General features: G+C 35.1%; 1 protein-coding gene across 10 annotated transcripts in view; it reads right to left on the bottom strand.

The window, feature by feature from the left end:
• The window catches only part of SLIT2 (slit guidance ligand 2), a 264,142-nt gene that overhangs the window by 49,743 nt on the left and 189,401 nt on the right, over nt 1–24,998 (bottom strand). For 6 of the 10 annotated variants that reach the window (XM_066995708.1, XM_066995705.1, XM_066995709.1 and 3 more), the window contains exons 13-23: nt 23,162–23,305; nt 22,870–23,033; nt 22,099–22,122; nt 19,708–19,725; nt 18,449–18,599; nt 11,330–11,404; nt 8,131–8,274; nt 6,084–6,227; nt 4,772–4,938; nt 3,775–3,907; nt 663–731 (exon numbers count right to left, since the gene is read on the bottom strand). In XM_066995708.1, coding sequence (XP_066851809.1) covers nt 663–731; nt 3,775–3,907; nt 4,772–4,938; nt 6,084–6,227; nt 8,131–8,274; nt 11,330–11,404; nt 18,449–18,599; nt 19,708–19,725; nt 22,099–22,122; nt 22,870–23,033; nt 23,162–23,305 — 1,233 coding nt within the window. The remainder of the gene's footprint in view (nt 1–662; nt 732–3,774; nt 3,908–4,771; nt 4,939–6,083; nt 6,228–8,130; nt 8,275–11,329; nt 11,405–18,448; nt 18,600–19,707; nt 19,726–22,098; nt 22,123–22,869; nt 23,034–23,161; nt 23,306–24,998) is intronic. The other 4 variants (XM_066995701.1, XM_066995704.1, XM_066995703.1 and 1 more) reach the window with 2 other exon arrangements.

The raw sequence follows: 24,998 nt of genomic DNA, 5'->3' as shown, positions 1-24,998 counted from the left end.
TCAGCCTCAGCTGGTATAAATTTTATGGTGCTAACAAAGGAATTACAGACATTTACATTGACAGTCTTCCTGTTTCTCCCACTTTGCTATTCTAAGTTATGGAAATCATATTCAAATCTTTCATGAAGTGGATGAAATAAATTTTGGAGCAGGTAGTGATTTGCCTCAAATCACAGAGTGAGTCAGCAATAGTAAGGAGCTCTAGACAACCTCTCTTCTTCAGTCATTAAACCATATATTATCGGAGAAACAGAAGGGGTTATATTCAAGTGTTAGCACCATAGCATGTGCTATTCCTATATGAATACCACCGAATCTTTCTTTTATAAATAAAATAATTTCAGTGCCTTTATGGAGCTGCGTAACAGAATACTGTATTACCTTAACACATTTTTTAAGATATTACATCTCTTTTCAGGTTAACTACTTACTTACTCTGTGGTGTAATCACTGCAATGAAATAGCCCAGCTTATAAAATGTGACCAAGTATGTCATATGTAAGATGTGATCCCATCATAAAATGTGTTTGGGCATTATATTTACTAAAATACATAATATATTTCATGTTTTTTTCTTACAACTAAAAACATATATGATGAAGTAGGGGATTTTTTGTTTTTGTTTCCATGCCAGTAGAAAAGGATGATATAAAACTACTTACATAAGTGTTAAATGCTTGTAGTTGGAAAGCTCTTTTGGAACAAGGGTAAACTGATTTCCATCCAAATAACTAAAATAGAAAAATAAAATATAGAGGTGTTTTGTTTTTTTTTCATTACAACAGTAGCATCTCCATGCACTAATTTTAAAATCCAACAGTACAGAAAATTTAGTATGAATACCTAATATTCCCATTTTGTAAGAACCCTTGAGTACAAATACTGTTTTTTAGAGACACAGCTGAGGATCTGTAGCCTAAGATGCAAATACTCTTCTATCAGATATTATGAAGTAATAGTATCAACAGCTAACCCTTACATAGTAATTTTTGTTATTCTTAAGAGCTTTGCAAACTGAGTTCTTTATTTGCTCTATTTTATACATACCTATTGGTGAAAAGAAAAGCAAATATCTGACTTATATGACTTGTATTAAGCGTGGATTTTGAGCTATTGCAAGTAGAAACACAACCTTAAATTTAAGACTTAGTCCTTTAATGTAGAAAGAGCATGGGCTGGTATCAAATCTGAATATGAGCAAATTCATTTGTCATGCCTGTAATTCAGGTCATCTTCCGTAATTTTTCCCTGTGTCTCCCATGGTGTGTCAGGAATGATATATCACAAGCCTGTTCCTCTGCAGTATGTTACGGACTAAAGACAGCAATCAATTACCCTTCGCTAGAAAAGTTCGATTTTTTTTTTCTTCTTCTTTGTAGATTTACAGTGCCTGTATTACATTACTTGCTCATATTCCATGCTCATAATTCTCAATAACAAACTTGCTCATCCTTAGAGTTAGTTAACAGGTGCAGAGCCATCAAACCATACCAGAACCTGAATTACAGGAAGAGGAAGGTTAACAGGTCATGCCTAAAAAGCTTTCCAGTGTGCAGCCGGTCATTACAAAGTGCAAGTGGAGGAGCTCTTCATGTAACCAGGGCAAGTAGTTTAGAGATTCTAGGAACTGCTGAATGCACCCAATTCTTTGATATGGAGCACACAGTGCGGGGCAGGAACATAAAAGGCCATTAGTTTCTCAACAGGGTTAAACTTGCCAATGGTGGCATTAAGGTGGTATTACTTGTGCCTCCCGGAACCCAAGTTGAAAACTACGCCCTCATTATCTCTGTACAAAGGAGATACTTTAGCAATCCAAATGACTGCAACACACTTGAGTTAATAGCAGTCTTGGCTACAGACATTCTTAGATGAATTTTGAGCTTAATGCCTTTAAGTATGCTGCAACATCTCTGGAAACTTTTACTTAACACAGTTAGTGGATTGCCAGGCCAAAAAATAACAACCTACATCTAATCAACCTCCTTGCCCCTCCTCCTGGATCCTGACTTTCTGGATGCTTGCCAAATCCAAAATGTCTGCTTATGTTAATGGTTTTACATAAATGGTGGTGAATGAACCACGGACATAATTATTAAAATATAAAAAAACAAAACAAAACCCACAACATTTAAACTTTTTGAAGAAATGAGTATTCAGAGGAAATTATTTTATCAGACAGATAAATTAGGATATATTGCTTTAGCTTCAGTAGAACTGAAGTACTACAAGCATCCACTTGTTTGATAAAAACTCCTGCTTGTTCAAATGAAGCAACTATTAAGATATTTTATAAAATGAAGGGTACATCTTGGAAGGGTTATGCATGCTAATGAACAAGAATAATCAATCAGTATGCAACTGCTAACAGGAACCACCTCCATTATCCTTTTGAAAAATATGCTAAATTGCATGCTTAGACACTAATTAAAGCATACAAAATTGTACACAAATGAGTTTTCAGTCACAGTTAGGGTTCCACTTGCACTTCCAAAAGCATCTCTCTTCAGATGCTTAATTTTACATTGCATTGATACCCTTACATTGTCAAATTGTGTTTATTATGCCAGACTATATTTAATTAAGTCATCTTCTATTAGGAAAAAAAAAAAAGTTACAGGCTTATATAGCTGTATGCTAATTTGAATTCTTAGTAATTTCTCTTCATTTATGATCAATTCCTTTTGGATGCTTTTAAGCACCAAATTACTGGTGGACATTTCAGAATCTTATATATAATAACAAATACTAAAATAATAAAACTGTTACAGTGATTTAAAAGTCAGTTATGATGTCTTCTAAAAAAACACCATGTTAATCAGTCATTATGCAGGATTAATAATACTAAACAATTGTGATTTATAACTCAGGATGACAATATGACCAAACTTTTTTTCTTGTCAATAAGTTCCAACTATTTCTTTCAGTTTTGCAACCATTTTTCAAAGTAGATAATGAAACCAATTTTTAGGTTTATACTTTCCCTTTGATAATGCATAAAAATTGACTCATTTAGTTTGGTGAGTATCTATTCAGTCATGATCTTCAAACAATGCATGAGGTACCAAACTTGTTTTTATATCAGCTTTACTGTCCATCTGCATATCCAAATTGTATATTTGCATAAAACACGCCATTTTATGCAAATAAATGCACCAAATTATATATACATATAATGTACCATTTTTCTCATATAAAAACTAATCTTGCGTAATGAAATATTCCAGACTATATGACTTCCTATATGAAAAATCTCACTTTATATCTATTAGAACCAGTCTTTATAAAATATCACAAACCCACATTTATTATGAAAATATACAAACACTTTAATAGACTGCTGTCTTTCTGCTTTTGAATTGTAGTTGAACTTCTTCATTCCTTCCCATTAGAATAATGAATACAGAATAATCAAATTCATTTTTGCCTATAATTTAATCCATTGAAATATAATGACCATATTCAGTGACATGACAGTTCATTGTTGGGGTTATAAATTCCGAGAGTGATTATAATTTTGTATACATAGATTTGTAAAGCTTTGCAGCAACAGAGGGTTCTTTAAGTGTTTTGAGACTTAGAGAGCATTGCTAATTCAAACATAACCTCAGAGTTCTCAAGATTCTTTGCAAGTCTTTATATCTACAAAGCGCTATATTAATAAATTTCAGCTGAACAAGTGAAGCCAATTCTTCACTTCTCCCCTCATTGATGAATCTGACACTATATATCTGACATTGATTTTTATGAAAGGGAAAAAACTGTGCCACTTACAGTTCAGTTACATCTTTTGGGATGCCTTTAGGCAAAGCTTTTAGGCCTTTGTTGCTGCAGCGAACTACTGTGTCTAGACAAGTACATTCCGCAGGACAGCGGGACAGTGGAGAACAGCTATTGTCATCATTTCCTGGTTAATAAAAACAAACAGATGTTAAGCTTGCCATGCAAATGACATTTCAGGATTAGCAATAATGTCCCACGTGTAATTCTCATAAGCAAAAATGAGATTTTTGCATTATGATATCTCTATGGATGGAAAATATTCTCACCACTATAAACCATTGCTCCAAGAATTTACATTTCAAATAACGTTTTATTTAGTGTGATTTTGTTTTACTAGATAAAAATGTTATTATTTGGGAAAAAAAAAAGATCATTAAAGAAAAAACATAACTTAAAATGAAACATAATAAAACAAAATATATGCTGATTTTCAAAATTAGCAAATGATTTAAAATAAACAGAGTCCCTTTAAAGTAAAGTTGCAGCCTTGAAAATTCACAAACTAATAATTTAAGAAATGGAAGTGTGTGTGAGAGAGATGCAAGACAGAAACCATTATTTCTTTAATCGGTAAGGGGAATTCTGACATTCTCGAAGTCACAAACTGAGAAAAATAGCATGCATTTGATCAAGTCACCTGAAAGAGTGCTTGATTTGAGCATCAACATTTGAAAATATTCTCATTTGAACTACAACATTTGATCAATGTATGTAATCTTTATATTATCTGTAAGTTATAATTACAGTATGGAACATAGGCAAGAAAAACTTTTAAAAACATATATACAGCAGTCATGTGCTTGCTAATCATCTAAAAATGGGTGAAAGGTTTTTAAACTGACATAGAAACTGAGCAGGAAACAATGATGAAGTGATTTAAAGAATACCAGTTGTCACTTCAAAGAATATTGCTTTGGGATCTACAGGAATCATGAAACTATCCATACAAAAGCTGAAGTTATAAAATTTTAACTATTAAATTTCTTACCATCATCACATGTGAAATCCTGAATTGCCACATCCTGGATAGGAATCTCTTTGAGGAAGTAAGGCTTTTGACAGCGAGGATTTCCTGTCACAATGCGTTTCTTCCTTAGCCAATCTCCAAGCCACGCTAGATGGCAGTTGCAGTTGAAGGGATTGGCCAAGAGGTTTCTGAGAACCACATGAAAGTTCACTTCTGATGACAGATTTTTTTTCATTCTAAGTATGCTATTTCTATTTTCAAAAACCTGAGCTTAAATACAGTTCTTCAAACAATAGTATGTACAAACCATAGATGAAAACTGTAATTTAGGCTCTGTGTAGTGAATCTTGATATAGCTCATTTAGAAATAATTTAAAACTGTCAAAGACTTGACTTGTTGTCAAGCCACTCTGTACTGATAATACAATAATTTCGTATAGAGATGAAGTCTGATTACTTTACATTATTAGCTTTAACCTGACAACAGCTATTCCATTAATTTGTCATCTCAAGATTTCCATCTTTTATTTGCTCCAGAGAATAAGTTTCCTATCTAAAGTGACAGCTATGTTGATTACATGCCAGTTATAAAAATGAATTTACTTCTAGAAGTCTCAGTACTTTTGGCATCTTCTTACTTCAGCATAAATATATTGACAATTCCATTATTTATAAACATGCCATCCTTAATATGCACAAATTAGTCACTTGGCGCAAAGTGTCACTTTTTATGTAAAAAGGGGATTAAGTACTTTCCTGAATGATGCTACCTACAGAAAGCATTTCTTCAGTAAACTGACTGGCAGTTTCTCACCCCATTTTCCCTTCCCTTAAATTGCACTGCATTTAAATAAAAAGGTACACTTTTTTTTTTTTTTGAAAATGAGACTGAAGCTTTAGTTTAAAATAGGTATGAATTAATATCTTTAGTAGTCCCACTGAATTTAAAATAATGATCAGACTGCAGAGTGCAAAAGGAAAGACAACAAGGTGATTAGATCATCTGCAGTTGGCTTGAGGGGTGCCCAAATGTGGGTTTCTATGCTGGTTCAAATTAGTGGGCTTCTGTGAGCATGGATAGCAGGACATTTTTCATGCTTGCTCAGGCACTTCTGGAAACCAGTCTAGAGCTGTGTCAAAGGCCACCAGGAAAACATACTTTTCTTGATGGTCCAGAAACAACTTTTTTCTGAAAAGTCTGATTATGGAACTCATAATTTTCCCTTGACATCAGCTCCTACCATGAAACTATATGGTAAAATATTAGTACAAGTGCCCCAAAATATTGATAGAGGTTTAAATCTGTGTTTGGTAAAAGATGAATGTGACTTACAACGTAGAGAGTGAATGCAGGGTGTCGAAGGAGCCCGGTGCCACGGTGGTGATCTGGTTGTCGTACAGTGAGAGCAGGCGGACGGAGCTCAGGCCTGTGAAACTGTCGTTCCCCACACAGCTCACACGATTGCTCCTCAGCATCCTGAGAAAATAAGGCTCAGCATTTCTCAGCTTAGGGACGGTCAAAGCGCTCAATAATATTTTGTGTTATTACTGCTCTATTACTGAAATATAAACAACATGGGCTAGCTGACATTTCCTCTGTGCACTTTGGCAATCAAAGAAGTTAGCATTAAAAAACTGTACTTGCAAATGCTTCATTTCTACTAGGTATAAATGTGAAGAGATGGCCTCTGTGAGGAGAGGCCTGGGGCTGCCCCATGGCTAGCCCCAGCCACCACTGCAAGGGCCCTGCATGCCGAAACCAGACCATTCAGAGGAATTTGTGGTGCCTCTTAACCCATCAAATGAGTCTAGAGCACCTCTGAATTTAAGAAAGAGCAGCAAATGTAGGGGCAAAAAGGAGCAGCAAGGCCAGTGCAGGAGTAAAGAAGAGATGGAAAGTAGGGACCACCCTGAGCAGGAGGAGGGAGAGGAGCCGAGCAGCTGCTGGATGGGAGCCGTAGCCAAAGGAGCAGCTCCCCAGGCAGGGGCTCAAGCCAAAGTGGTGGTCTGAGCAGGGGCTGGAGCTGAACCGCTGCCCGAGCAGAGGCCAAGAGGTGCTACTGGAAGGACTGCTACTGCTCGAGGAACCACAGTGACACCAAGGGAACTGAGTGTAGCGTGTTGGAGGGCACTGGAGAACAAAAAGGTGAGTGGGTTTCACAGAGGCAAGAGGTGATTTCCCCAAGTGTTATTTTTTTTTTTCTAATAACAGAATCAGTAATTGACAATAAAATTAAACTGACTAAAATTCTCCAAATCAGATACACGTAGCAGTCCCTACTTCCCACTTCATGTTCCTGAGCTTAAATGAGTCCAGAACTGCTATTTATATTGAGAAGAAGGCTGACCTCCCATGGTCCCTTCTGACCTGAATTTTCTTAGGATAAAAGATAGAAAGCACTTCCACTACATTCTCAAGTCTTTCAAATGAATGAAATTAGGCTACCCAGATTCCTTCTTAGCATGACTCTACTACTTAATAAAAATTTCAGAACATTAAGCAAGAAACACCTATTTTAAAATCTCATGCATCTGTTAGTAAACCACAGGAGCTTTAAAGGTTACTGTTTTTCTACCTGTCCTTCAACAAATGAATATTTTTTCCCACACTCCTGTCTAACTGCTTGATACAATTTTAGCAGCTTTAAATGAGAAGTTAGAAATGAGAGGTCTGATTTATTAAGAATGCCTAATTTCTTTGGACAGCTGAAGCCCCAAAGACCGTCTTGGCTCTGGTCTGCTGATCAGAAGGACTGACTCCTGAAGAAGGCCAAGAAGCTGTGAATAGTATAAACATTTTTTTTAATATATATATATATATTGAATGGAAAGAGCTAAACTGCCTTCATGGAAAGAATGAAATGAGTTCAAGCTACAGTGCTTTTACTCTTCTCTTCACTGTTGAAATTACATTAAAATTAGTTAGGAGAGAATCATTTCCCATATTTCAATATCCACCAGAATCATTTTTTCCTCTAGCAAAATATCCAATAATGGTTGAGCTGGATTGAATCAGAGTCCATTACGTAAAATGTATAATTTCCATGCAAAATTCTGTTAGTTTCAAGCAGATGATTATTCCCATTTCCGTTTCTACAGTTGTATATTTACCCATTCTCAACTGCTTCCTCATTTAAGAAGACACATAATCTTTGTAGTCTAATAACCACAATGAGAACTTCAGCTACGCTATATCAATAATTAATAATTAATGAATGCTTATACTCTCTATTATAAGCTTTGTGTAAAATAGGGACAAAAACTAAGATATGCTTGACTATAGCTAATCCAAAATCAAAGTTTTCAGGACAGATAGAGTATTACTTAAAAAAATACCTGGCAGAAAGGAAGGATAAGGACACTCAAACAATTACACTTACAGTGTTTTAAGACTTTCCAGTCCTTTGAACATTTTGTCTCGAACACTTTCCAAGCGATTGCTAGTGAGCAATAGTTCATTCACACCAGAGGCTCCATCAAATGCTCCTTCTTCGATATCTGTAATCTTGTTATTGCTCAGGTTTCTATTGCACAGTAACAGAAGCAGAGAAAAGCATGTTTGTTTGTTTTTACATACCGTAAATGGACTGTTAAATGTTGCAGGCTGCATAGATTTCAAGATAATTGAGCTACTGAGTAAAAGCAACAAATATATTGTTTAACTTTGAACAAGAAAAAGCAAAAGTCAATGCCTTGCTAAACTACAGAAGTGAAGATTTTTAAAGCAAAATTTGGAAATTGTTTGCAATTACCGAGTACATGCTGCTGCCACACAAAAACATATTTTCATAAAAAAAATCTGAATCTTGTCAACAAATGTATATATATATATTTTTTTTGTCTCCAATCCTTGTAGCATTATTAGACAAATGAATAACAAAGCAGTACTGTATGAGTACTAGCACAACTAACTACTCTGATTTCTTTATTTCATCTCAGTAGACATAAGAAAACAGTATAAACAGCAACATATGTAAATGAAATGTGTGAATGTAAACAGTAAATGAAATGTTAATCATTTCTGACATTAGTAAAAAAAGAAGGGTTTATAAGCAAGAGTTCATTTATCTGCAATTTGCATGCAAAGCAGATCAAAAATGTGGGAAAATGTCCTATAATACTGCCAAAATATTTAGTGTTTGTGGGTTTTAGTTTAAATATGGAAATTACATCCCAAATGGAAAGTATGTGTACCATATATACCATAAGCATGCACACTCAACAACACACATTTTCTTAAAGACTTTTAATTGTATTCTTGCCTCCTTTTTTTTTTTTTTCTTTTCCAAGTAAATCTATTTATACTTATATCTTGTTAAGAACAGTTAAGAACGTATCTACACACTAAACAGTGTTATAATACACCAGGGATTTTTACAAAGCTCTTAAGAATGTTCTGAGAAATCTAAAATACAGTGAAGCTAAAAACTTTTTACTTAATCTAATTAATGATGTTGGGAAGAAAAACAAACATTATTTGATGCTCCTTTTTGAACAGCATTTTAATTGTTCACATCAAGAAACATTTATTAGAATAAAAAGTCTCATGCTTGCCAGTATGAATGGGTGCCATTATCTGAGACATGGAAAAGAAGGAGCTGTGGCTTTGTCTGAGTGCTGACTAGCTGTAATTTTACATACATCTTGCCTGTGATGAAGAATATGATCATCACTGTCATTTAGTTTCACAGTGTTCAGTCTCCTGTAAGGTGCTGCACAAGACTGGAAGCAAAAAATACATTATTTCTCATCTCAACTGACTTGTGCATGTCAAACCCTTAGTTTCCTAAAATCTTACTTGTTCTTGGCATAGCATGGATGTTACTTCACCTACTTCACATTTTAAGGGACATTTAAAGTGATATTTTAAGGATTAACGTTGCATAACTAATCAATGATGCAGTGCATACACGTGCTTTATTGCTGACGAACCATCAAATCAATTAAACATTTAGGCCTCAATTTTTCAGTGTCATTTGTGCAGAACGACCTTTGCACATATTTGAACCTCCAGAAGAAATACGAGCTCCACGCAAATACAGAATTCACTCATGCTATAGCCTCTGTAACATTGCCATCTCACTGCTTTCCAGTCAAGCTTAACCAGTCTCTAAATTGAAGAATGTTTTAACAATCGATAACTATATTAGGAAGTTATGGAACACTAATGTTAAAAATGTTAACTTTGCAGTAAAATTTTCCCAATTTTTTTCTTCCTCAATTATACAATTCAAAGCTCTTGGGGGTTCCAGCAGACAGCTGCACTAAGACTGATTAATATTTTTACTTTTTTTCTTTTGTCTTTAACACCTTCTCCTCAACTAAAAAGCAGCAGACAAACTAGCTTTAGATGATATGAAATGTTTATTAACCTAGCTTTATAGCTTGATACATAATTTCTGGCAATATATTCTCTTCTCTCTGTTTTTCTTAAATACGGAGAACTGACGTGTGTGTGTGTATTTGTATGCTACTTCAAGTATTTTATTTATTTCAAAGGCATGTTGTAGCTCTAAAAAGTGCTATTCTGAGATGCTTGAGGAACGAGGAAAACTGGGTATCTAATGTACAACACACTGCTGAGCCATGTATTCCTGCATTCTTTCTCTAAGTATCTCAGCGCAGACCCAAATTGCCAAGGTATACTTAATTGGATAAGTCAAAAGCAAAATTTTTTAAATCATTTGTCTTCTACCTCAAAAATCAGCGATAAGTATTTAACTGATTGTGATCATGACATCTGCCAGACAGGACGTGGATAAGGCTAATAAGTAGTTTACTACTTATTAGTAGTTGGCTTCTCTTGAAATTTTAGTCACTAGTAGCATAGAGTGAATTTTTACAAGTGGTAGTTACTGGGTGACTACATTCAAAAAAGCAGTGCATCATTTTCATTAATCTGTTTTGGCTCACACCTTTCTTCATTTACTATTTATGCTTGGATTTAATCCTGAAAAGATTGAGCACAGAGTCACTAAGTAACTAAATGATCTGCTCTTGAATGGCTGCCATATACCTAAAGTGAAAGAAAAACTTTTCATAGGTTTCTTGTTAATAATATCTGCAACTGGTAAGATTATAAACAAATCTTGGAACATCAGCTGTGGACATGGATTTACATGGATCAAACCTTTTTTTTTTTTTTTCTCAGTCATATAATTTTGATATTCCCCTCTTCTAGTGACAGTTTAATGAAGCACCGAATAAAACGCATGTCTTGAATGTGCTGAAAGAGGCAAAACTGCCTGGTTAGGGAGTAGTACAGGAAGTTACAAAAGATTACTAGAACCTTTTTTGAGCAGCTTATGCTCAGCTCCCTGCTGTGGCTGCATAACAGACCAGCTGGCTGGACAACGCAGTGAAGGTGCTTGAGCTATACCATGAGAAGTTGTTACTGGGAATGTCTAGTCCCATAGAGAAGAACTGACATCTCTGATCTACCTCAGTGATTCATTTAAACCCATTCTTGATTTTTGATTAGACCATACAGAGTCTTTCAGAGATGAAAACTATCAAAGGAAACATAGCAGGTAGTTAACATGCTATCTGAATAGACAAGGTCAATGAAGTTGCACTTACATTTTACGCAGTTGAGGAAGCTTCTTAAAGATTCCAGTAGCTTCCAGGACTGAAAATTCATTGTTATTGAGTCGCCTACAAGAAATGACATCAATTTCAGAAAAAAATATTCAGCCATTGGTACAGAATGTTCCTCACTAAGGGAGCTCTTCAGAATGGTTTAACTGAATAGCTGGTATTCAACTGGTAGCTAAAGAACAATTCAGTATATACTGACATTTCTAATTCCAATAATTCCCATGAATGACATTAATGAGACATTCTCATTAGTTAAAATTAGAAATACATAAGACATATGGAATCAAAAACAGATCACAAAGTACCATACAACTAAAACTGCAGAGAAATCTAAGATGTTTTTAATTTTCCTTTTAAGGGCAGAAAAACAAAAATATAGCTAGGGAAGGGTTCCATGGCAATTTATAAATAAAAATATTTAAGAAATACATATAAGCCACTGAAGACTAGTTTACTGTTCTTTAAAGGATGTCAGGTGGGGTCTGCCAAACATCTGGAGGTGCTCAAAGTACACAATTTACAAGAAGGAAATAATTACTGTATGCTCATTGCTTCTCTGGAATATGGACTGTAACACAGTGCATAGGTCTTCCGAAGAATTTAAAAACACTTCTCTGACCATGGTTTATCTTCTGACCACTAAACCGAACACAGAAATTGTGCAAGAAATCATTAAGTGTTGCTTTGTAACAAGAGGCTATACTACGAGCAACAGACACTAGCCTGAAAGATTATGTGGATTTTTATCTTTCCTGCCCAGATATCAAGGTTGTTCTAGTATAGTGTACCTTTAGTGGCTGCTGGGTTAGGGGACCATCTATATTTCAAAAAATATGTGCCCTGACCCAGTGTCCTCTATTTCCTCTCTTGAAAAGAAAATGGAAATTATAAGTCTTGGACACTATATGTTTTAATGGAGTCTTTTTATTAAGGAAGCATGTTTTTCTAGCTGTTATTTAGAGATCTTAAATAGGAAGGAAAAGAGATGACTGAAAAAAATCACTGTGAAATGGAATTTAACATAAGCCCTAAACCAGAATGCTTTTCAGAATTACCTTATTGCAAGAAAAGATTAAAACAATAATAATAATAATAATAATAATAATAAAATCAACTTAGAAAACAGGAGAAAGCTGCTTGTTCATCCTTCCTTCCTGCTCACATTCAGTGATAGCCAAAAGGGAAATTAAGGTTGTAAATCTGAAGGTATGGCAGTACAATAGTTTCGGCACAGAACCAAACTGAGAGAAGACTGGAAGACGGTTTTGGATATACATAGAACTTTTGTATACTATACTGAAGTACAACAGATATGAATTTAAAAAAATGTTACCAGTTCTGAAAATCAGCTGGATGACTTAATGTGATATTGGGACCATATCAAATAAATCCTTGCACAGCAGCAATTAACAAAGCAAAATCATCATTGTAAATTGCCTCTTTTTTTTTTCTGTGAAACAACGAACAGCAGAAAAAACAGAAACAACAAACATTCTATAAAAGCTGACATTTTCAAATAATTTTCAAGTGCTATATCATCTGATAGAATGACTTGCTTGTGAAGACATCTATTAATTCTAACAATTCTTCCTTGCTGTACTCTTCTGCAAATGATTCTAACCCCACTAGAAAAAGGCAATTTCTTCTTATTTCCAACAAACTTTTACATATTAAAAATAAGTTAGTATATCTGTCCCTAAAGTTTCTTTCACACAAATGCATTCAATCCTTTCATTTTTCATAGACCATAGAGTGGTTTGAGTTGTAAGGGACACGTTAAAGACCATCTAATTCCAGCCCCCCTGCCATGGGCAGGGACACCTCCCACTAGACCAGGTTGCTCAAAGCCCCATCCAACCTGGCCTTGAACACTGCCAGGGATGGGGCATCCAGAGCTTTTCTGGGCAACCTGTTCCAGTGCCTCACCACTCTCATAGTAAAGAATTTCTTCCTAATATCTAATCTGAATCTACCCTCTTTTAGTTTAAAGCCATTCCCCTTTGTCCTATCACTCCAATCCCCGACAGAGTCCCTCCCCAGCTTTCCCGTAGGCCCCGTCTAGGCTGCTCTAAGGTCTCCCCAGAGCCTTCTCTTCTCCAGGCTGAACAACCCCAACTTCCTCAGCCTGCCTTCATAGGAGAGGTGCTCCAGCCCCTTGATCATCCTTGTGGCCCTCCTCTGGACTCAACTCCAAAAGGTTCATGTCCTTCTTCTGCTGGGGTCCCCAGAGCTGAACATGACACTCCAGGTGGGTACTTGTGAGAACAGAGTAGAGGGGGAGAATCACCTCCCTCAACCTGCTGGCCATGCTGCTTTTGATGCTGCCCAGGATATGGTTGGCTTTCTGGGCTGCAAGTGCACATTGCTGACTTATGTTGGTTTCTCATCAACGAACACCCCCAGGGCCCTCTCCTCGGGCCTGCTCTCAGTCCATTCTCTGCCCAGCCTGTATCTGTGCTTGGGATTGCCCTGGCCTAGATGCAGGTCCTTGCACTTGGCCTTGTTGAACTTCATGAGGTTCACATGGGCCAACCTCTCAAGCTTTTCCCTTATAAGTCTTCTTTTTTTCTTTAACTCCTTTATTTTTTTTCCACGTGATCCATATCCACTGTGAAAACTGAAGTCTGTAACACAGCATTCCAGATAATATTTTACTACTGTTATGTACTGCAAAACAATTACCTCATATAACTTACTACACTCCTGCACATACATCCCCAAATGAAATGCGTAGCAGTGCCAAGTGGCACTCAGTCATCTTTAATATGTATGATGACATCACAATAGCCTTTTTTCTTGAACTACTGCCTACTTATTCCTCAATCTTAATTTGTGCTGCTAATTAGTCCTGCCACATGTAATATCTAGGATTTGAATTTTTATTTTATTTAAACTAGTGTTAGTCTACTTTTGATATTAGAGAGCAATTTTAAGAATTGCCCATGTATATTGAAGATTCTGAGTATTTGAGAAGTCTCTCTATGCTTTCCTATAATGGAAAAGAAGCATCAGTTGAATCACTGTATTGTCTTTGGTTAAAACTGTAACACAAATCATATCTTCTCTCAGACTTTGTGCCTATGGTGATACCACAATACATGCATCATCACTGAGGACAGATCCACAAAAAAGGGACATCAAGAGTTACAAACTATGTGTTTGTGGTCAGAAAAATGACCACATGGATCACATGGCATTTCTATGGCTAGAGATTGCTGGCTTTAGATATGGAATTATTAAATACTTGTGCAAGAAGATTTCATTGTATTATTGTGGTAAGTGATACTGCATACCCAGGAATCAAAATTATCACAGATTATTGGAAAACTACCACATGTGGTGGTATCTTTCTGGAGCCTATTGCTCCACTGATAAAGGTAATAATGACAGTTGCTACCTGCCAATCACCAGATCATGAAAATGATCTTAAAAATACTTGTATGTGTTTTATTCAAAGAAAAGTACTGAAATGCCATTCTCCAAACAGAAAAGCAAACAAAAAAGCATTTGATGATGATGTCTAAATGTTCTGGCTTTCAGTTTCATTTGATGCTTTTCACTGTTTTGTTAACACAATAGACAAGATTTTGGTACAATAGTTAAGTATTCTTGGAAGGCTATGTACCGCATTGATATTCTGTAGGCTTCAAAACCATGAAGTATTATCTTGTTAGGATCTGGTGTTTCATCAGATATTGTACAATGATTTTTAAAAAAATGAACATATAGGACTAAAATTACTTTTATTTAGAATTTCTTCTGGAGACTCTGGCTTGAGTAATTTATCAAATGCTTGTTTTCTCATATATTAGTATGCTGACTGAAAAATAGTTTATTTCTGGGACTCATTTACAGACTTGTACTTTATCTCGAATGCTTCAGTGGCAGATTAGACAGGCTTTCTGGAAGACTATGAGCAAGCAACAAAATAGAAATGGTTAGCACTTGACTTGTTTAAACATTTTTTCACTTTTTACAGTCAAGTATCTGTCTTGAACTGTATTATTATTTTCTTTCTTTTTTTTTTTAACAATAAACTAGTTTGAAGATACAGTTTTTTGATATGGTTTTTTTTTACTGTTGTAATCTATATAATCAATACTCTAGCCAGTTTATATGGCCAACTAAGCAGCTAGGAGAAACTGTGATGAGGAAAAAAAAAAAACACCTTCAAACTCCTTTTCAGAAAACTTTCCTGTTGTTCCTTGCAATTTGTTGAGCTGAAACACCAAAGTTTGCCATTTGATGTGAGTACAGAAAGAAGAAATTATTTTCAAGATAACATTCTAAAAACAGATTTAAAAGAAGCATCACAAATTTGCCTGAGCTGTAGACTAGAGCAATATTTTTCACTACATCATCTCTAGAATGACAGAGATAAAAGTAGTCATCTTTAGTCCATTAAATTGCATATTCCATACCATATATTTTGATGCTGCCAATGAAGATGTTTTCTTATATCAGGCTAAGAAAATATTTATTTTGTTCCTTATGTTATCTTCTACTGATTGAAAGCCATGTTGTCTTAGAGGTTCCAGGATTCTTGTTACTTTCTAAACCGTCTGGGATAAGGGATGGAAAGAAGCCTGGACTTTAGAGATCTACAGAGATTGGAGATCTCCAGACAATATATTTGAGAAAAAATGTTTGCGAGAGAAATCTAATGAAATCTTGACATTTCCTTGCTTTAGATCTTTGTTTCCAAGCTCCAAGAGTATCAGCTCTAAACAATACCCTGCAGAAAATAGTCTAGCCTTTGTCCTCACTGTTAGAGAAGCATTAATGTCACAAGTATCTTTCTCACAAATTTGGTCAGTAAAAGAAAAGAAAGGTTAACTAGCTGTTCTTTTCATGTATGTCAGTAAGTGAGCTGGAAATCACAGAGTGACCCTAGAACTAGACTGAAGTCCCAAGCAGAGCAACAAAGTCAATGTATAAAAGACAAAGAATAAGAAGAGGAAATTAGGGGAAGAGATGTGTTTCATCAGTGAGTCAAATACCAGAAGAATATCTTTAGCTATGGTAATTGGATTTTTAGAAGAAGTTTAAAAATGCAGAAATAATCTCACTACCCCTCTAAAATACTTTCAAGACTGTTGAAAATTTTCTTGCATCAAAAGACTTGAAGAACAATCTCTAGAGCTTATCAAGAAGAAGGTTGAGAAGTGATTGTTAAAGTTGAAGACCATCTTACTTTGATGAAGTACTGGATAGAAAAGGGCTCTTTTTCAGCAAAAAATATAAAAGGAGCAATGATGGAAATTGAAGAGAGGCAGATTCTAATTGAAAGTAATGTTTTCATTTTAAAAGATTTTAACATAGATGAAGGGAGTTGATTAACTTCTGTAACATTCTCAGGGAGATGGTACATTTTTATCCTCTGATACCTTTAAACAAGACTGGATGCTTCTTTGAAAGAAGTGCTGTAACCGGACATGAATTATCTTTTAGTCAAACATATTTTTTTTTTGTTGTTGTTGCCTGAAATTAGAGAGTTTAAGATATACAGCAGATGAGGCTTGATGATTTCATTGTTTCTTCTGAATTTAATATGTATGGATCATAATTATAGAAAGAAAACACTCCAAAGTTTATCTTCCACATGTAAATAAATGAATAGGAAAATCAACGACTAAAACACTAAATTAAGGGTATTATTTATTCATAGCAGAGAGAATTAAATGGGAATCCTGTTAAGAATCAAGACAATGCATGCCTGTCACTTCAGCAACTCCAACTCTCATCTCTTGGTTCAGTAACTATAATTTTTACATCCGTTACTTTATGTACTCCTCCTACAGTCTGAACTGATACCCATTTCATCAGCTTTTATTCTTGAATTGAAGAATAAAATGTCAAAATATTATAGCATGTTACATAATTTTGATGAGTATTTTTGTCTTCTTTTGAACTTTACAGTGAAATCAACAGTTTAAATGTGGTCAAAACCTACAGTTTGGTTCTACCACATATGCCATTTTTTCTCTTGAATCTGCTATCATTCTAGGTACAATCAGAATTGCCACTCAGATTTGTAATTATAACATCACCGAGTTCAACTCCTTCTCCCAGCTCAGTCAGACAAAAATCTCCATCTCTATTTATACAATATTTCAATTTCAAATTCCTTTTCCCATCCAGACATTCAAAATCCCTAACCATGGTCTCATTATTCATTGCTGTACAGTTGCTTTGATGCTAGCTGCAGACTGTCTTTGAAGATATTTGCCATACTGTTTCTCTTCTCACCCTTGTGGGTCAGAACTTGATCACAGCACTTCTGTCTCCATATCTCTGTCCCCCCCTCTACTACATCAAATCGAAGTACATCTTTTGCACCTTAACATTCTGCCTTCTTCTTTACATTAAATCTTACAAGAAAAACAGCTATTTCCTCCTTTCTTTGCTCTGCCAGTGATGGCCACTTTCATCTCCTGCCTTTCTGTTGATTCTTCAAGCATCTCTCTGCATTCCCTTCACTGTGCTTTGCACATGGGAAAAGCTTGTAAAGCTGTCTTAATTTTATCTTTGAATCCCTCCTTGAATACTGCTTCAGTTGTAATGCCTACAGATCATTCCCATATGGCACTTGTTAAGCAAGTAATAATCTGTGACATCTTTTCTGCTCATCTCTGTTCATTATATTATTATCTCATCTTAACCCAACTCTGTCTTGTCTGGTTTATCTTCCTCTGGTCTCCTGCCTGACACATAATGTGAGCTTTGCATAACAAGAGTCAGCTCTGTTTTATTTAACACTTAGGTAGTGCTTTTTAAGACGGAGCCCTGGTTGCTGGATGTCCTACTTGACATTGTAGTTAAAATAAAAAGCATAATAAATCCCACCACCTTTCCAAAAATTCCAAGTGGGTAGTTTGTGTACTGGAAAATGGCACTGTAGAATAGTTACCTTATCATAATTTTTAAGGCTTAATGGTACAGAAATGGTGCATAACTCATTTTTATTAACATCTAGCCCTTTGAAATTCCACACAGAGGTTAACTTTTGTTATTCAGAAAAGTAAAGCTGTGGTTTCATATTTGAAAATTTTAGATGGCCTTTCCTTAAGCGAATAATGCTTTATTATGGGTTCAACTTACAACTCTGCTGTGTACTGGGGGATGTGATCAGGTATTTTGTTGAGTTTCTGATTGGAGCAGTCCACTGTGGTCCCTTCACAGCGACATTTCTCAGGGCAAGCCAAATCTGCAAAGCAGTCTCCACTTAATTTGGATCTGTAATCTTCAGTGCCTGTGGAAGAGTCAAGTCAAAATACAAATACTGAGTCAATAAAGTAGGAGATTTGTTTCTTGTGAGAAGGTTGAAAAGATGTCTGCAATGCAGATAATGAGTGGGCAACTTGGGAAGTATATGATAAACTTTGTGATACTGAACAGACACAGGGGCTTCAAGAGAGGGTTAAGTATAGGGGCTTAAGATATGCTGGAAAAAGAAACCGTGACCAATTTCACATAACAGGATAACATAACTTGAGCTTTTCACAGCTGTACTTTCTGCTGATTGTGTTGTCAGCCAATCTAGCCTTGTTTATAGCTAATCACACAAATGCCACTGATTCTTTTAGAATTTATTTTCTTTCACAGTATCAAGAATAAATGCCACCTTTTCTCTTTCTCATGTTACAAATTTGTATTGTTGACTGGACTTCATTAACCTCTGTGATTTTTTTTTTATTGTCCCAGCCCTCCACATCATCTCAAACACATAAGATTGAAAGTCTTATCTTCAGCTTTAATTTTTAAAAAATGTGTGATCCTGACTTAAGCCTCAGCAGCATGCCATGCTGTAGAAAGCTGCGTGACGTTCCATGGTGCTTGACAGAACCATGTTTTACTCATACCTCACAACCACATGGTTAGATCAAGCACAACAGAAAATCTCGCTACATTATCAAAACTGCATCCATTAGGCCAAGGATAAGAGCAAGGGAAAAGAGGAAGGAGTAGGTATAAGTTATAGAAGCATTTGAAGTTTAATACTTGCTTACATGACATGGCATTCTTTTCACTGAATGTCCAGTGCCACAGTAACAGTATTACTGTCACAGATTAAATTAATGTACAAAAAAAAAAAAAAAAAGAAAGAAAGAAAGAAAGAAAAAGAACCACATTGAAAGTTTCCTCCACCATTTCCCAGAGTCAGTCAAAGAAAACATCCTAAACAGATCAGGAGAAAACATCCAGTAAGGAACTGAGGGTGGGTGACAAAGAAAACAAAGAGAAGCTGAAAGGACCTGTGGGTTCTTCCTGGACAAAGGTGAAAAGACTGAGACTAGTAGAAGGTGCATCAGGGCTGGGAGGTACATTGTGATTTAGCTCAGACACTGAACTTTACTTACAGCCAAAATGGTGAACTCCTGCAAAAGTAAAGATAGCCAAGAAGGAAAGAAAGACAGAGTAATCCCAATTAAGACAAAAACATGAACTAAGCTCTCATGTTCCCTACTTAACTTTAGTTTGATTAGGGGATGTTGCTAAGGGGTACCATCTTCAGCAGAGAAAAAAAATAATTAATTTTAAGTGGCATTAAAAAATGAAGAAAAAATTGGGGTTAATTACAAATTTCATGGAGGAAAATTATGTCTCCCATGCACTATTCTTCATTATTTCAAATCTGTTTGTTAGAAGCTGTTCTTCTTCTTTGAACATATATACACACTATGCCACTTAAAATACTTAATAAACCAAAGAAACATGGGAGAAACAGATAGCTCAAGGGTAGAAAAAGCAGTTGTCATTTATTATTATGTCTAGCATTTGCAAATATCTAAGTAACACATATGATATAGCTAGTTGGAATATTTCTATGAGCTAGCAGATAAACTACTTTTCTAAATTCACGATTTAATGCTTGTTTAACATTTAGTCTTCCAAATTAATATACTGAAATTCTATAAGGAATTCCTAGTATCTACAGAGCAAGATCTCACTATAACGTATTTTTAAAAATATTAAAAATATACTTGACTTTTTAAAGAAATGTTAATATTTTTACTGTATTTACTGAAGCATAGAGAAGTATTTTTAGCATTTTGTAATACTCATGAGCAAGGCTACAAATACTTTTTTTTTCTTCTGTGTCCAGAATAAATCACTATTAGTAGTTCAAAGTAAAAAACTAAAATATTCAGGGATAAGATCTTCAACAACTGAAAGAATTTCATGCAGCATCTCCCTGATAACCTGATGGAAAGAGAAAGCACACGAAGTGTATTTCAAGAAGCAAGTCTGTAGCTGCACTTTTAGAATGATTTTATTTATTTATTTTTTTTTTCAGGAATAGCATTTTTTTAAGCGTACGTAAACAAACCTAAACTGCATGTGTGGCCATATTATAAACAGGCTGTGAAGACATTTGCTGGCAAGAAAGCAGTTCTAACTCAGACACAAAAGTTGTGCTGGCAAGGTTGAGTAGAAGTCACTCTGTGGCAGGAATACAGCTGTTGTACTCATTAAGAAATTGAGTGGTAACTACAGGTTTGAGAAACTGTATCCCTGTTTTATGCTGCTTTAAAACACATTTTTTGCAGCTGCCAATCCTGACAAATTGCTGCCTTATTTTGTATTTCAGTTTGTCTTTTCTTCATATTCTAACCAACATATTAGTATGAAGGCATGGAGAGCTCACATAATTGCTGCAAATTTAAGTAACTCATCACACAGCATTAGGAGAAGAGCTGTTAAACATAGCAGTTTAAAAGACGAGGACTAAGACCAATCAATAAATCAGTACTTCAGACACTGCAGAATGACAATATACCTGTAGTACTTGGAAGAACAAGTGCACTGGTGTCATAATCAATTATTGTAGATATTTGTCTGGATATTAAACTATGGCAGAAAACCCTGCTTGCAGATCACATACTGTAATTCATCAATAGATTCATTATGCCCTTGTTTATTTTGCCAATACATTATTTGTAATCTGTTAGGAAAATAATGCAAGTGCATTTTTTTTTAATTAAGAAATCAGTGCACACACCTGACAAGCAAGGTAAAATAAATAAAGAAACATATTTCAAAGAGCTAGGGCCAACATCAGTTAATCTGAAAATATCATAGGCTTTCTGTAGCTTTAATCAGTGTGTAAATTACTGTTTCACCCCAAATCTAAAGTAATATTTTCTTTAATGGAAAACATTTTTGATTAGTTGTGACTCATGTGTCACCACAGAATGCCTTTAATGAATATTAGCTTTCTTTTATAAGCGTTCCACTGTGATTTCACAAACACAAGGAGAGTGAGCAAGCAGTAGCTGCAGACGGTGTAGAGCATGAAAGCAAGGCAAGAAAACTTTCATTTGTAGAATTTATTTTAAGTTGTACTAGCTCTTTGACAGTAGTATGGACTCCTGTGTTTAAAAGCAGCTCAGGAGCTACATTTTAAAAACAGTAGTGGCAGAAAAGGCAAGGTACAAGGTAAGTAAAGGTGTCAATTGAAATATGAACTAGCAGGTGCAACCTTCTACATAATTTAAGCAAGGGTATAATTTTGGTAAGTTGTGTGCAAATTTGTGAGACAAAATGTAAATGGAGCTGCATGCTAAGCTCTCATATTCAGAAATCAGAACTACTAGTAATCTACAAAGGAAAGCTATGTCTAGCTACAGGTATTCGCTATTGTTAATATACATGCATCAGTTTCCTAAAAGCTATAACAAACTTTGCTTTTGGGAGGAAAGGGAGAGAGTATCTGCAGTTAGTCAATCTTACTGCAGAGCCAAACCTACCTGGAATGAAATACTGTTCTTTAGCTAAATAAAGAGAAAAAAATAGAAGATGCACCTGAATGTCAGCAAGCAAAGAATGAGTTTTATTAGATAAGTATGGACTACAGTTAACTACAGATAATTAAGTGAAAAAATGTGTATTCACAACAAGAACTGATAAACAACAAAGTGTGAATAGTCATAAATGTATCCGGAACATGGATAACAAACAGTTCTCATCTGGTATTTGCACTTGAGAGTGAATAAATTGTAGAATGTGAAATGCACCTGGAACAGCTGGATACCATATGACAAAAGTTAAGGACTTAGAGAAATGTAAGTAGGAAATGGAATAAGATTAGAAAAAGAAAACAGTAAATTTCAGTATGAGGTAAGCTCCCTGTATAAAATGAATATGTCATGTTTCCATATTTAGCTAGAAATTTTTAGATCTTTCGTGTACTCCAGAGCCTTGTGGAAATTTTACAAAATGATTTATGTCAGTGATGCTTGTAGCAAATAACTTCAGCATTGCATTCTGAAGTATTATATACTGCATTTCTTTGTTAGATTTAATGCTACTCAGAAATAGTGCCAAATGTGTTAACTGTAGTAATGTTCCGTGATCCAATAGGCTATGACTTCCATGACTTCCCCCCCTTCGGCTGAAGAACTAAAAAAGATTTTGTAACATTTAATAATTCTGTACAGAGCCAGCTGCCTTCATTAGAACTTCTATAACCACTGGTTTTGCCAATAAAAGAAAAATAGCAGCTGAACTAAGAAAATTACCTGAGCAGCGGAATTTCTTGCTTTTGATCTGTCCAATCCTTTTGTTTGCCAGACGGCGGGGGCTGGTGCAGCGGGCACCACTGGTCTCAATGGGGTTTGTATGAAGATAATCCGCCAGCCACTTCAGATGGCAGTCACAGATAAATGGGTTCTGAGCCAAATGCCTTTCATGAAGAAAAAAATAATAATTTCACACATTATTTCCCTTTAGTCTCAGCAGTTTCTGATATTTTGAGTACATTGTAGAATATGAAGTCATACCAAAGATGACCATAAACAAAAGCATACATACAAGGTCTGAATTGCACGTAGAGGTGAGAAGGTGCCTTTTGCAATGGTCTGAAGCTTGTTGTCATACAAAGAAAGGAGATTCAGGTTGTGCAGATCTTGAAAAGCATCAACTCGCAGGCAATTTATCTTGTTGGCATTTAATAATCTGTTTAAAGGAAGACAATTATAAAATAAAAGATTTTTTTCAGTGTCAATGAAGATTCAACATTTTTCACAGATAATTCTTTGTACTCATTTTATAACCAGAGCAAGAAATGCAGGAACAAATATTGACAATGATATAAGGCACTTCAGTGAATTGAAATATCTTACTTAGGTGCTCTAAAATTATTTTGAAATTTTTGCACCTTGCAGTTGAAATGGGCAGGTTTATTCAGCTACAATCACATTCATTGTATGTGCTGGCAGAACTTATGCATGTGTTATTTGTCTGTGCAAAGAAACAAGCTCAAAAAATCAAGTATCTGCAAGGAAAACTAGTTCCTTTTGCCAAATAAACAAACAAACAAAAAAGGAACTGAACACTGTGTTCATTAGCTGGAAGAGATGTGCAGTGGCACTTTTAATTATATGTTACTAATCAGCATGCTGCCGCATTAACAGAGTTGTAGTAAAACTGGTGGCATGGAATATATCCAAATTTGTCTTGGATCCTTATTCTTCATCTTCAAAGGAAACCTTTTCTTCCCTGTACCCCCCAGACTTCTAAAGCTAAAATAAACAAGTCAATTTAAACCAATTCCTTCATGCTTTTGAAAAGAAAATAATTTTGACATTCAATTAGTTGCATTTTTCTAACAAAATATTATTTTTTCCCATTTGCAGCCAGATGGAATGGTGGATTTGAAAATCAATGCTTTGATAAACAGTTTCATCACGCAAGCAGAAATTTTCTTAAAATATTTTGCATAGACAATACATCAAGCTATGGACTTATTCTTAATATAGAATAAACAAAAGTTCAGATATGTCCCTTCTTTGGTTTTTTTTTTTTTTTTCATCTGAAATATGTTTTTGTAACTAAATTCTCTTTAAAAGCAAACAGAAACACCCCCCACCACCACCCCCGACATTTAGTTTCTGACTAAAATAAATAAAAATGTTAAACCTCTAGGTGGTGCTGAATCTTGAATTCCCTTTTTTTTGTTTGTTTTTTCTCCATTCTCAATGAGTTATTAATAAAAGACATTTAGCCAATCATCAACTATAAAATCTGGACATTAAATGCTTCTAACTAAATGGGAAGAAGCCATTTCCTAAATTCACCGGTCTTCAAATTAACAAGTCAAGGATTCTGGGACAATGTCTTCCAAAAGCACTATTAGTTGTTTTATGGCCTGTTTCACAAATCTGTGTCACACAATACAACAGCCTTTTCTACTTAATCTTGACAATATTTGATAAACATATCACCATGACATTCCTCTTTACTCCCAATATTAACTCCAAATAGAAATGGTTTACAAAATTACACATGGGAGTTTCTGAACTGTTAAAAGAAACAGCAGCTGGAGTTCATAGAGTCAAAGAATTATACACTGAAGAGTCTCAAAAAATATTAAAAGTCATCCATGAAACTTACTGTAACTCTGTTCTTACATGGGTAAAACTAAACTACATAATACTTCCACTACCTATTATTTGTATATAAATCATCCAAACGTTTCTACTGTATCTCACCTACAACTTTATACACACTATTTAGTATTTACATCACAAGACAGTGTCATGTTATACACTTTATCATTATAAATTCCAAAGAAGATAATAGTTTCAATTGTATTTATTTTAGGCTGAGACATTAACTGAAATATCTGTGGATGAATGGCAAGCTGGCC

The sequence above is a fragment of the Anser cygnoides genome, chromosome 4 (assembly GCF_040182565.1).
Source record: "Anser cygnoides isolate HZ-2024a breed goose chromosome 4, Taihu_goose_T2T_genome, whole genome shotgun sequence".
Classification (NCBI taxonomy): domain Eukaryota; kingdom Metazoa; phylum Chordata; class Aves; order Anseriformes; family Anatidae; genus Anser; species Anser cygnoides.
Note: the sequence above shows the minus strand (reverse complement) of the source record. Positions and strands in the feature narration are given on the sequence as shown.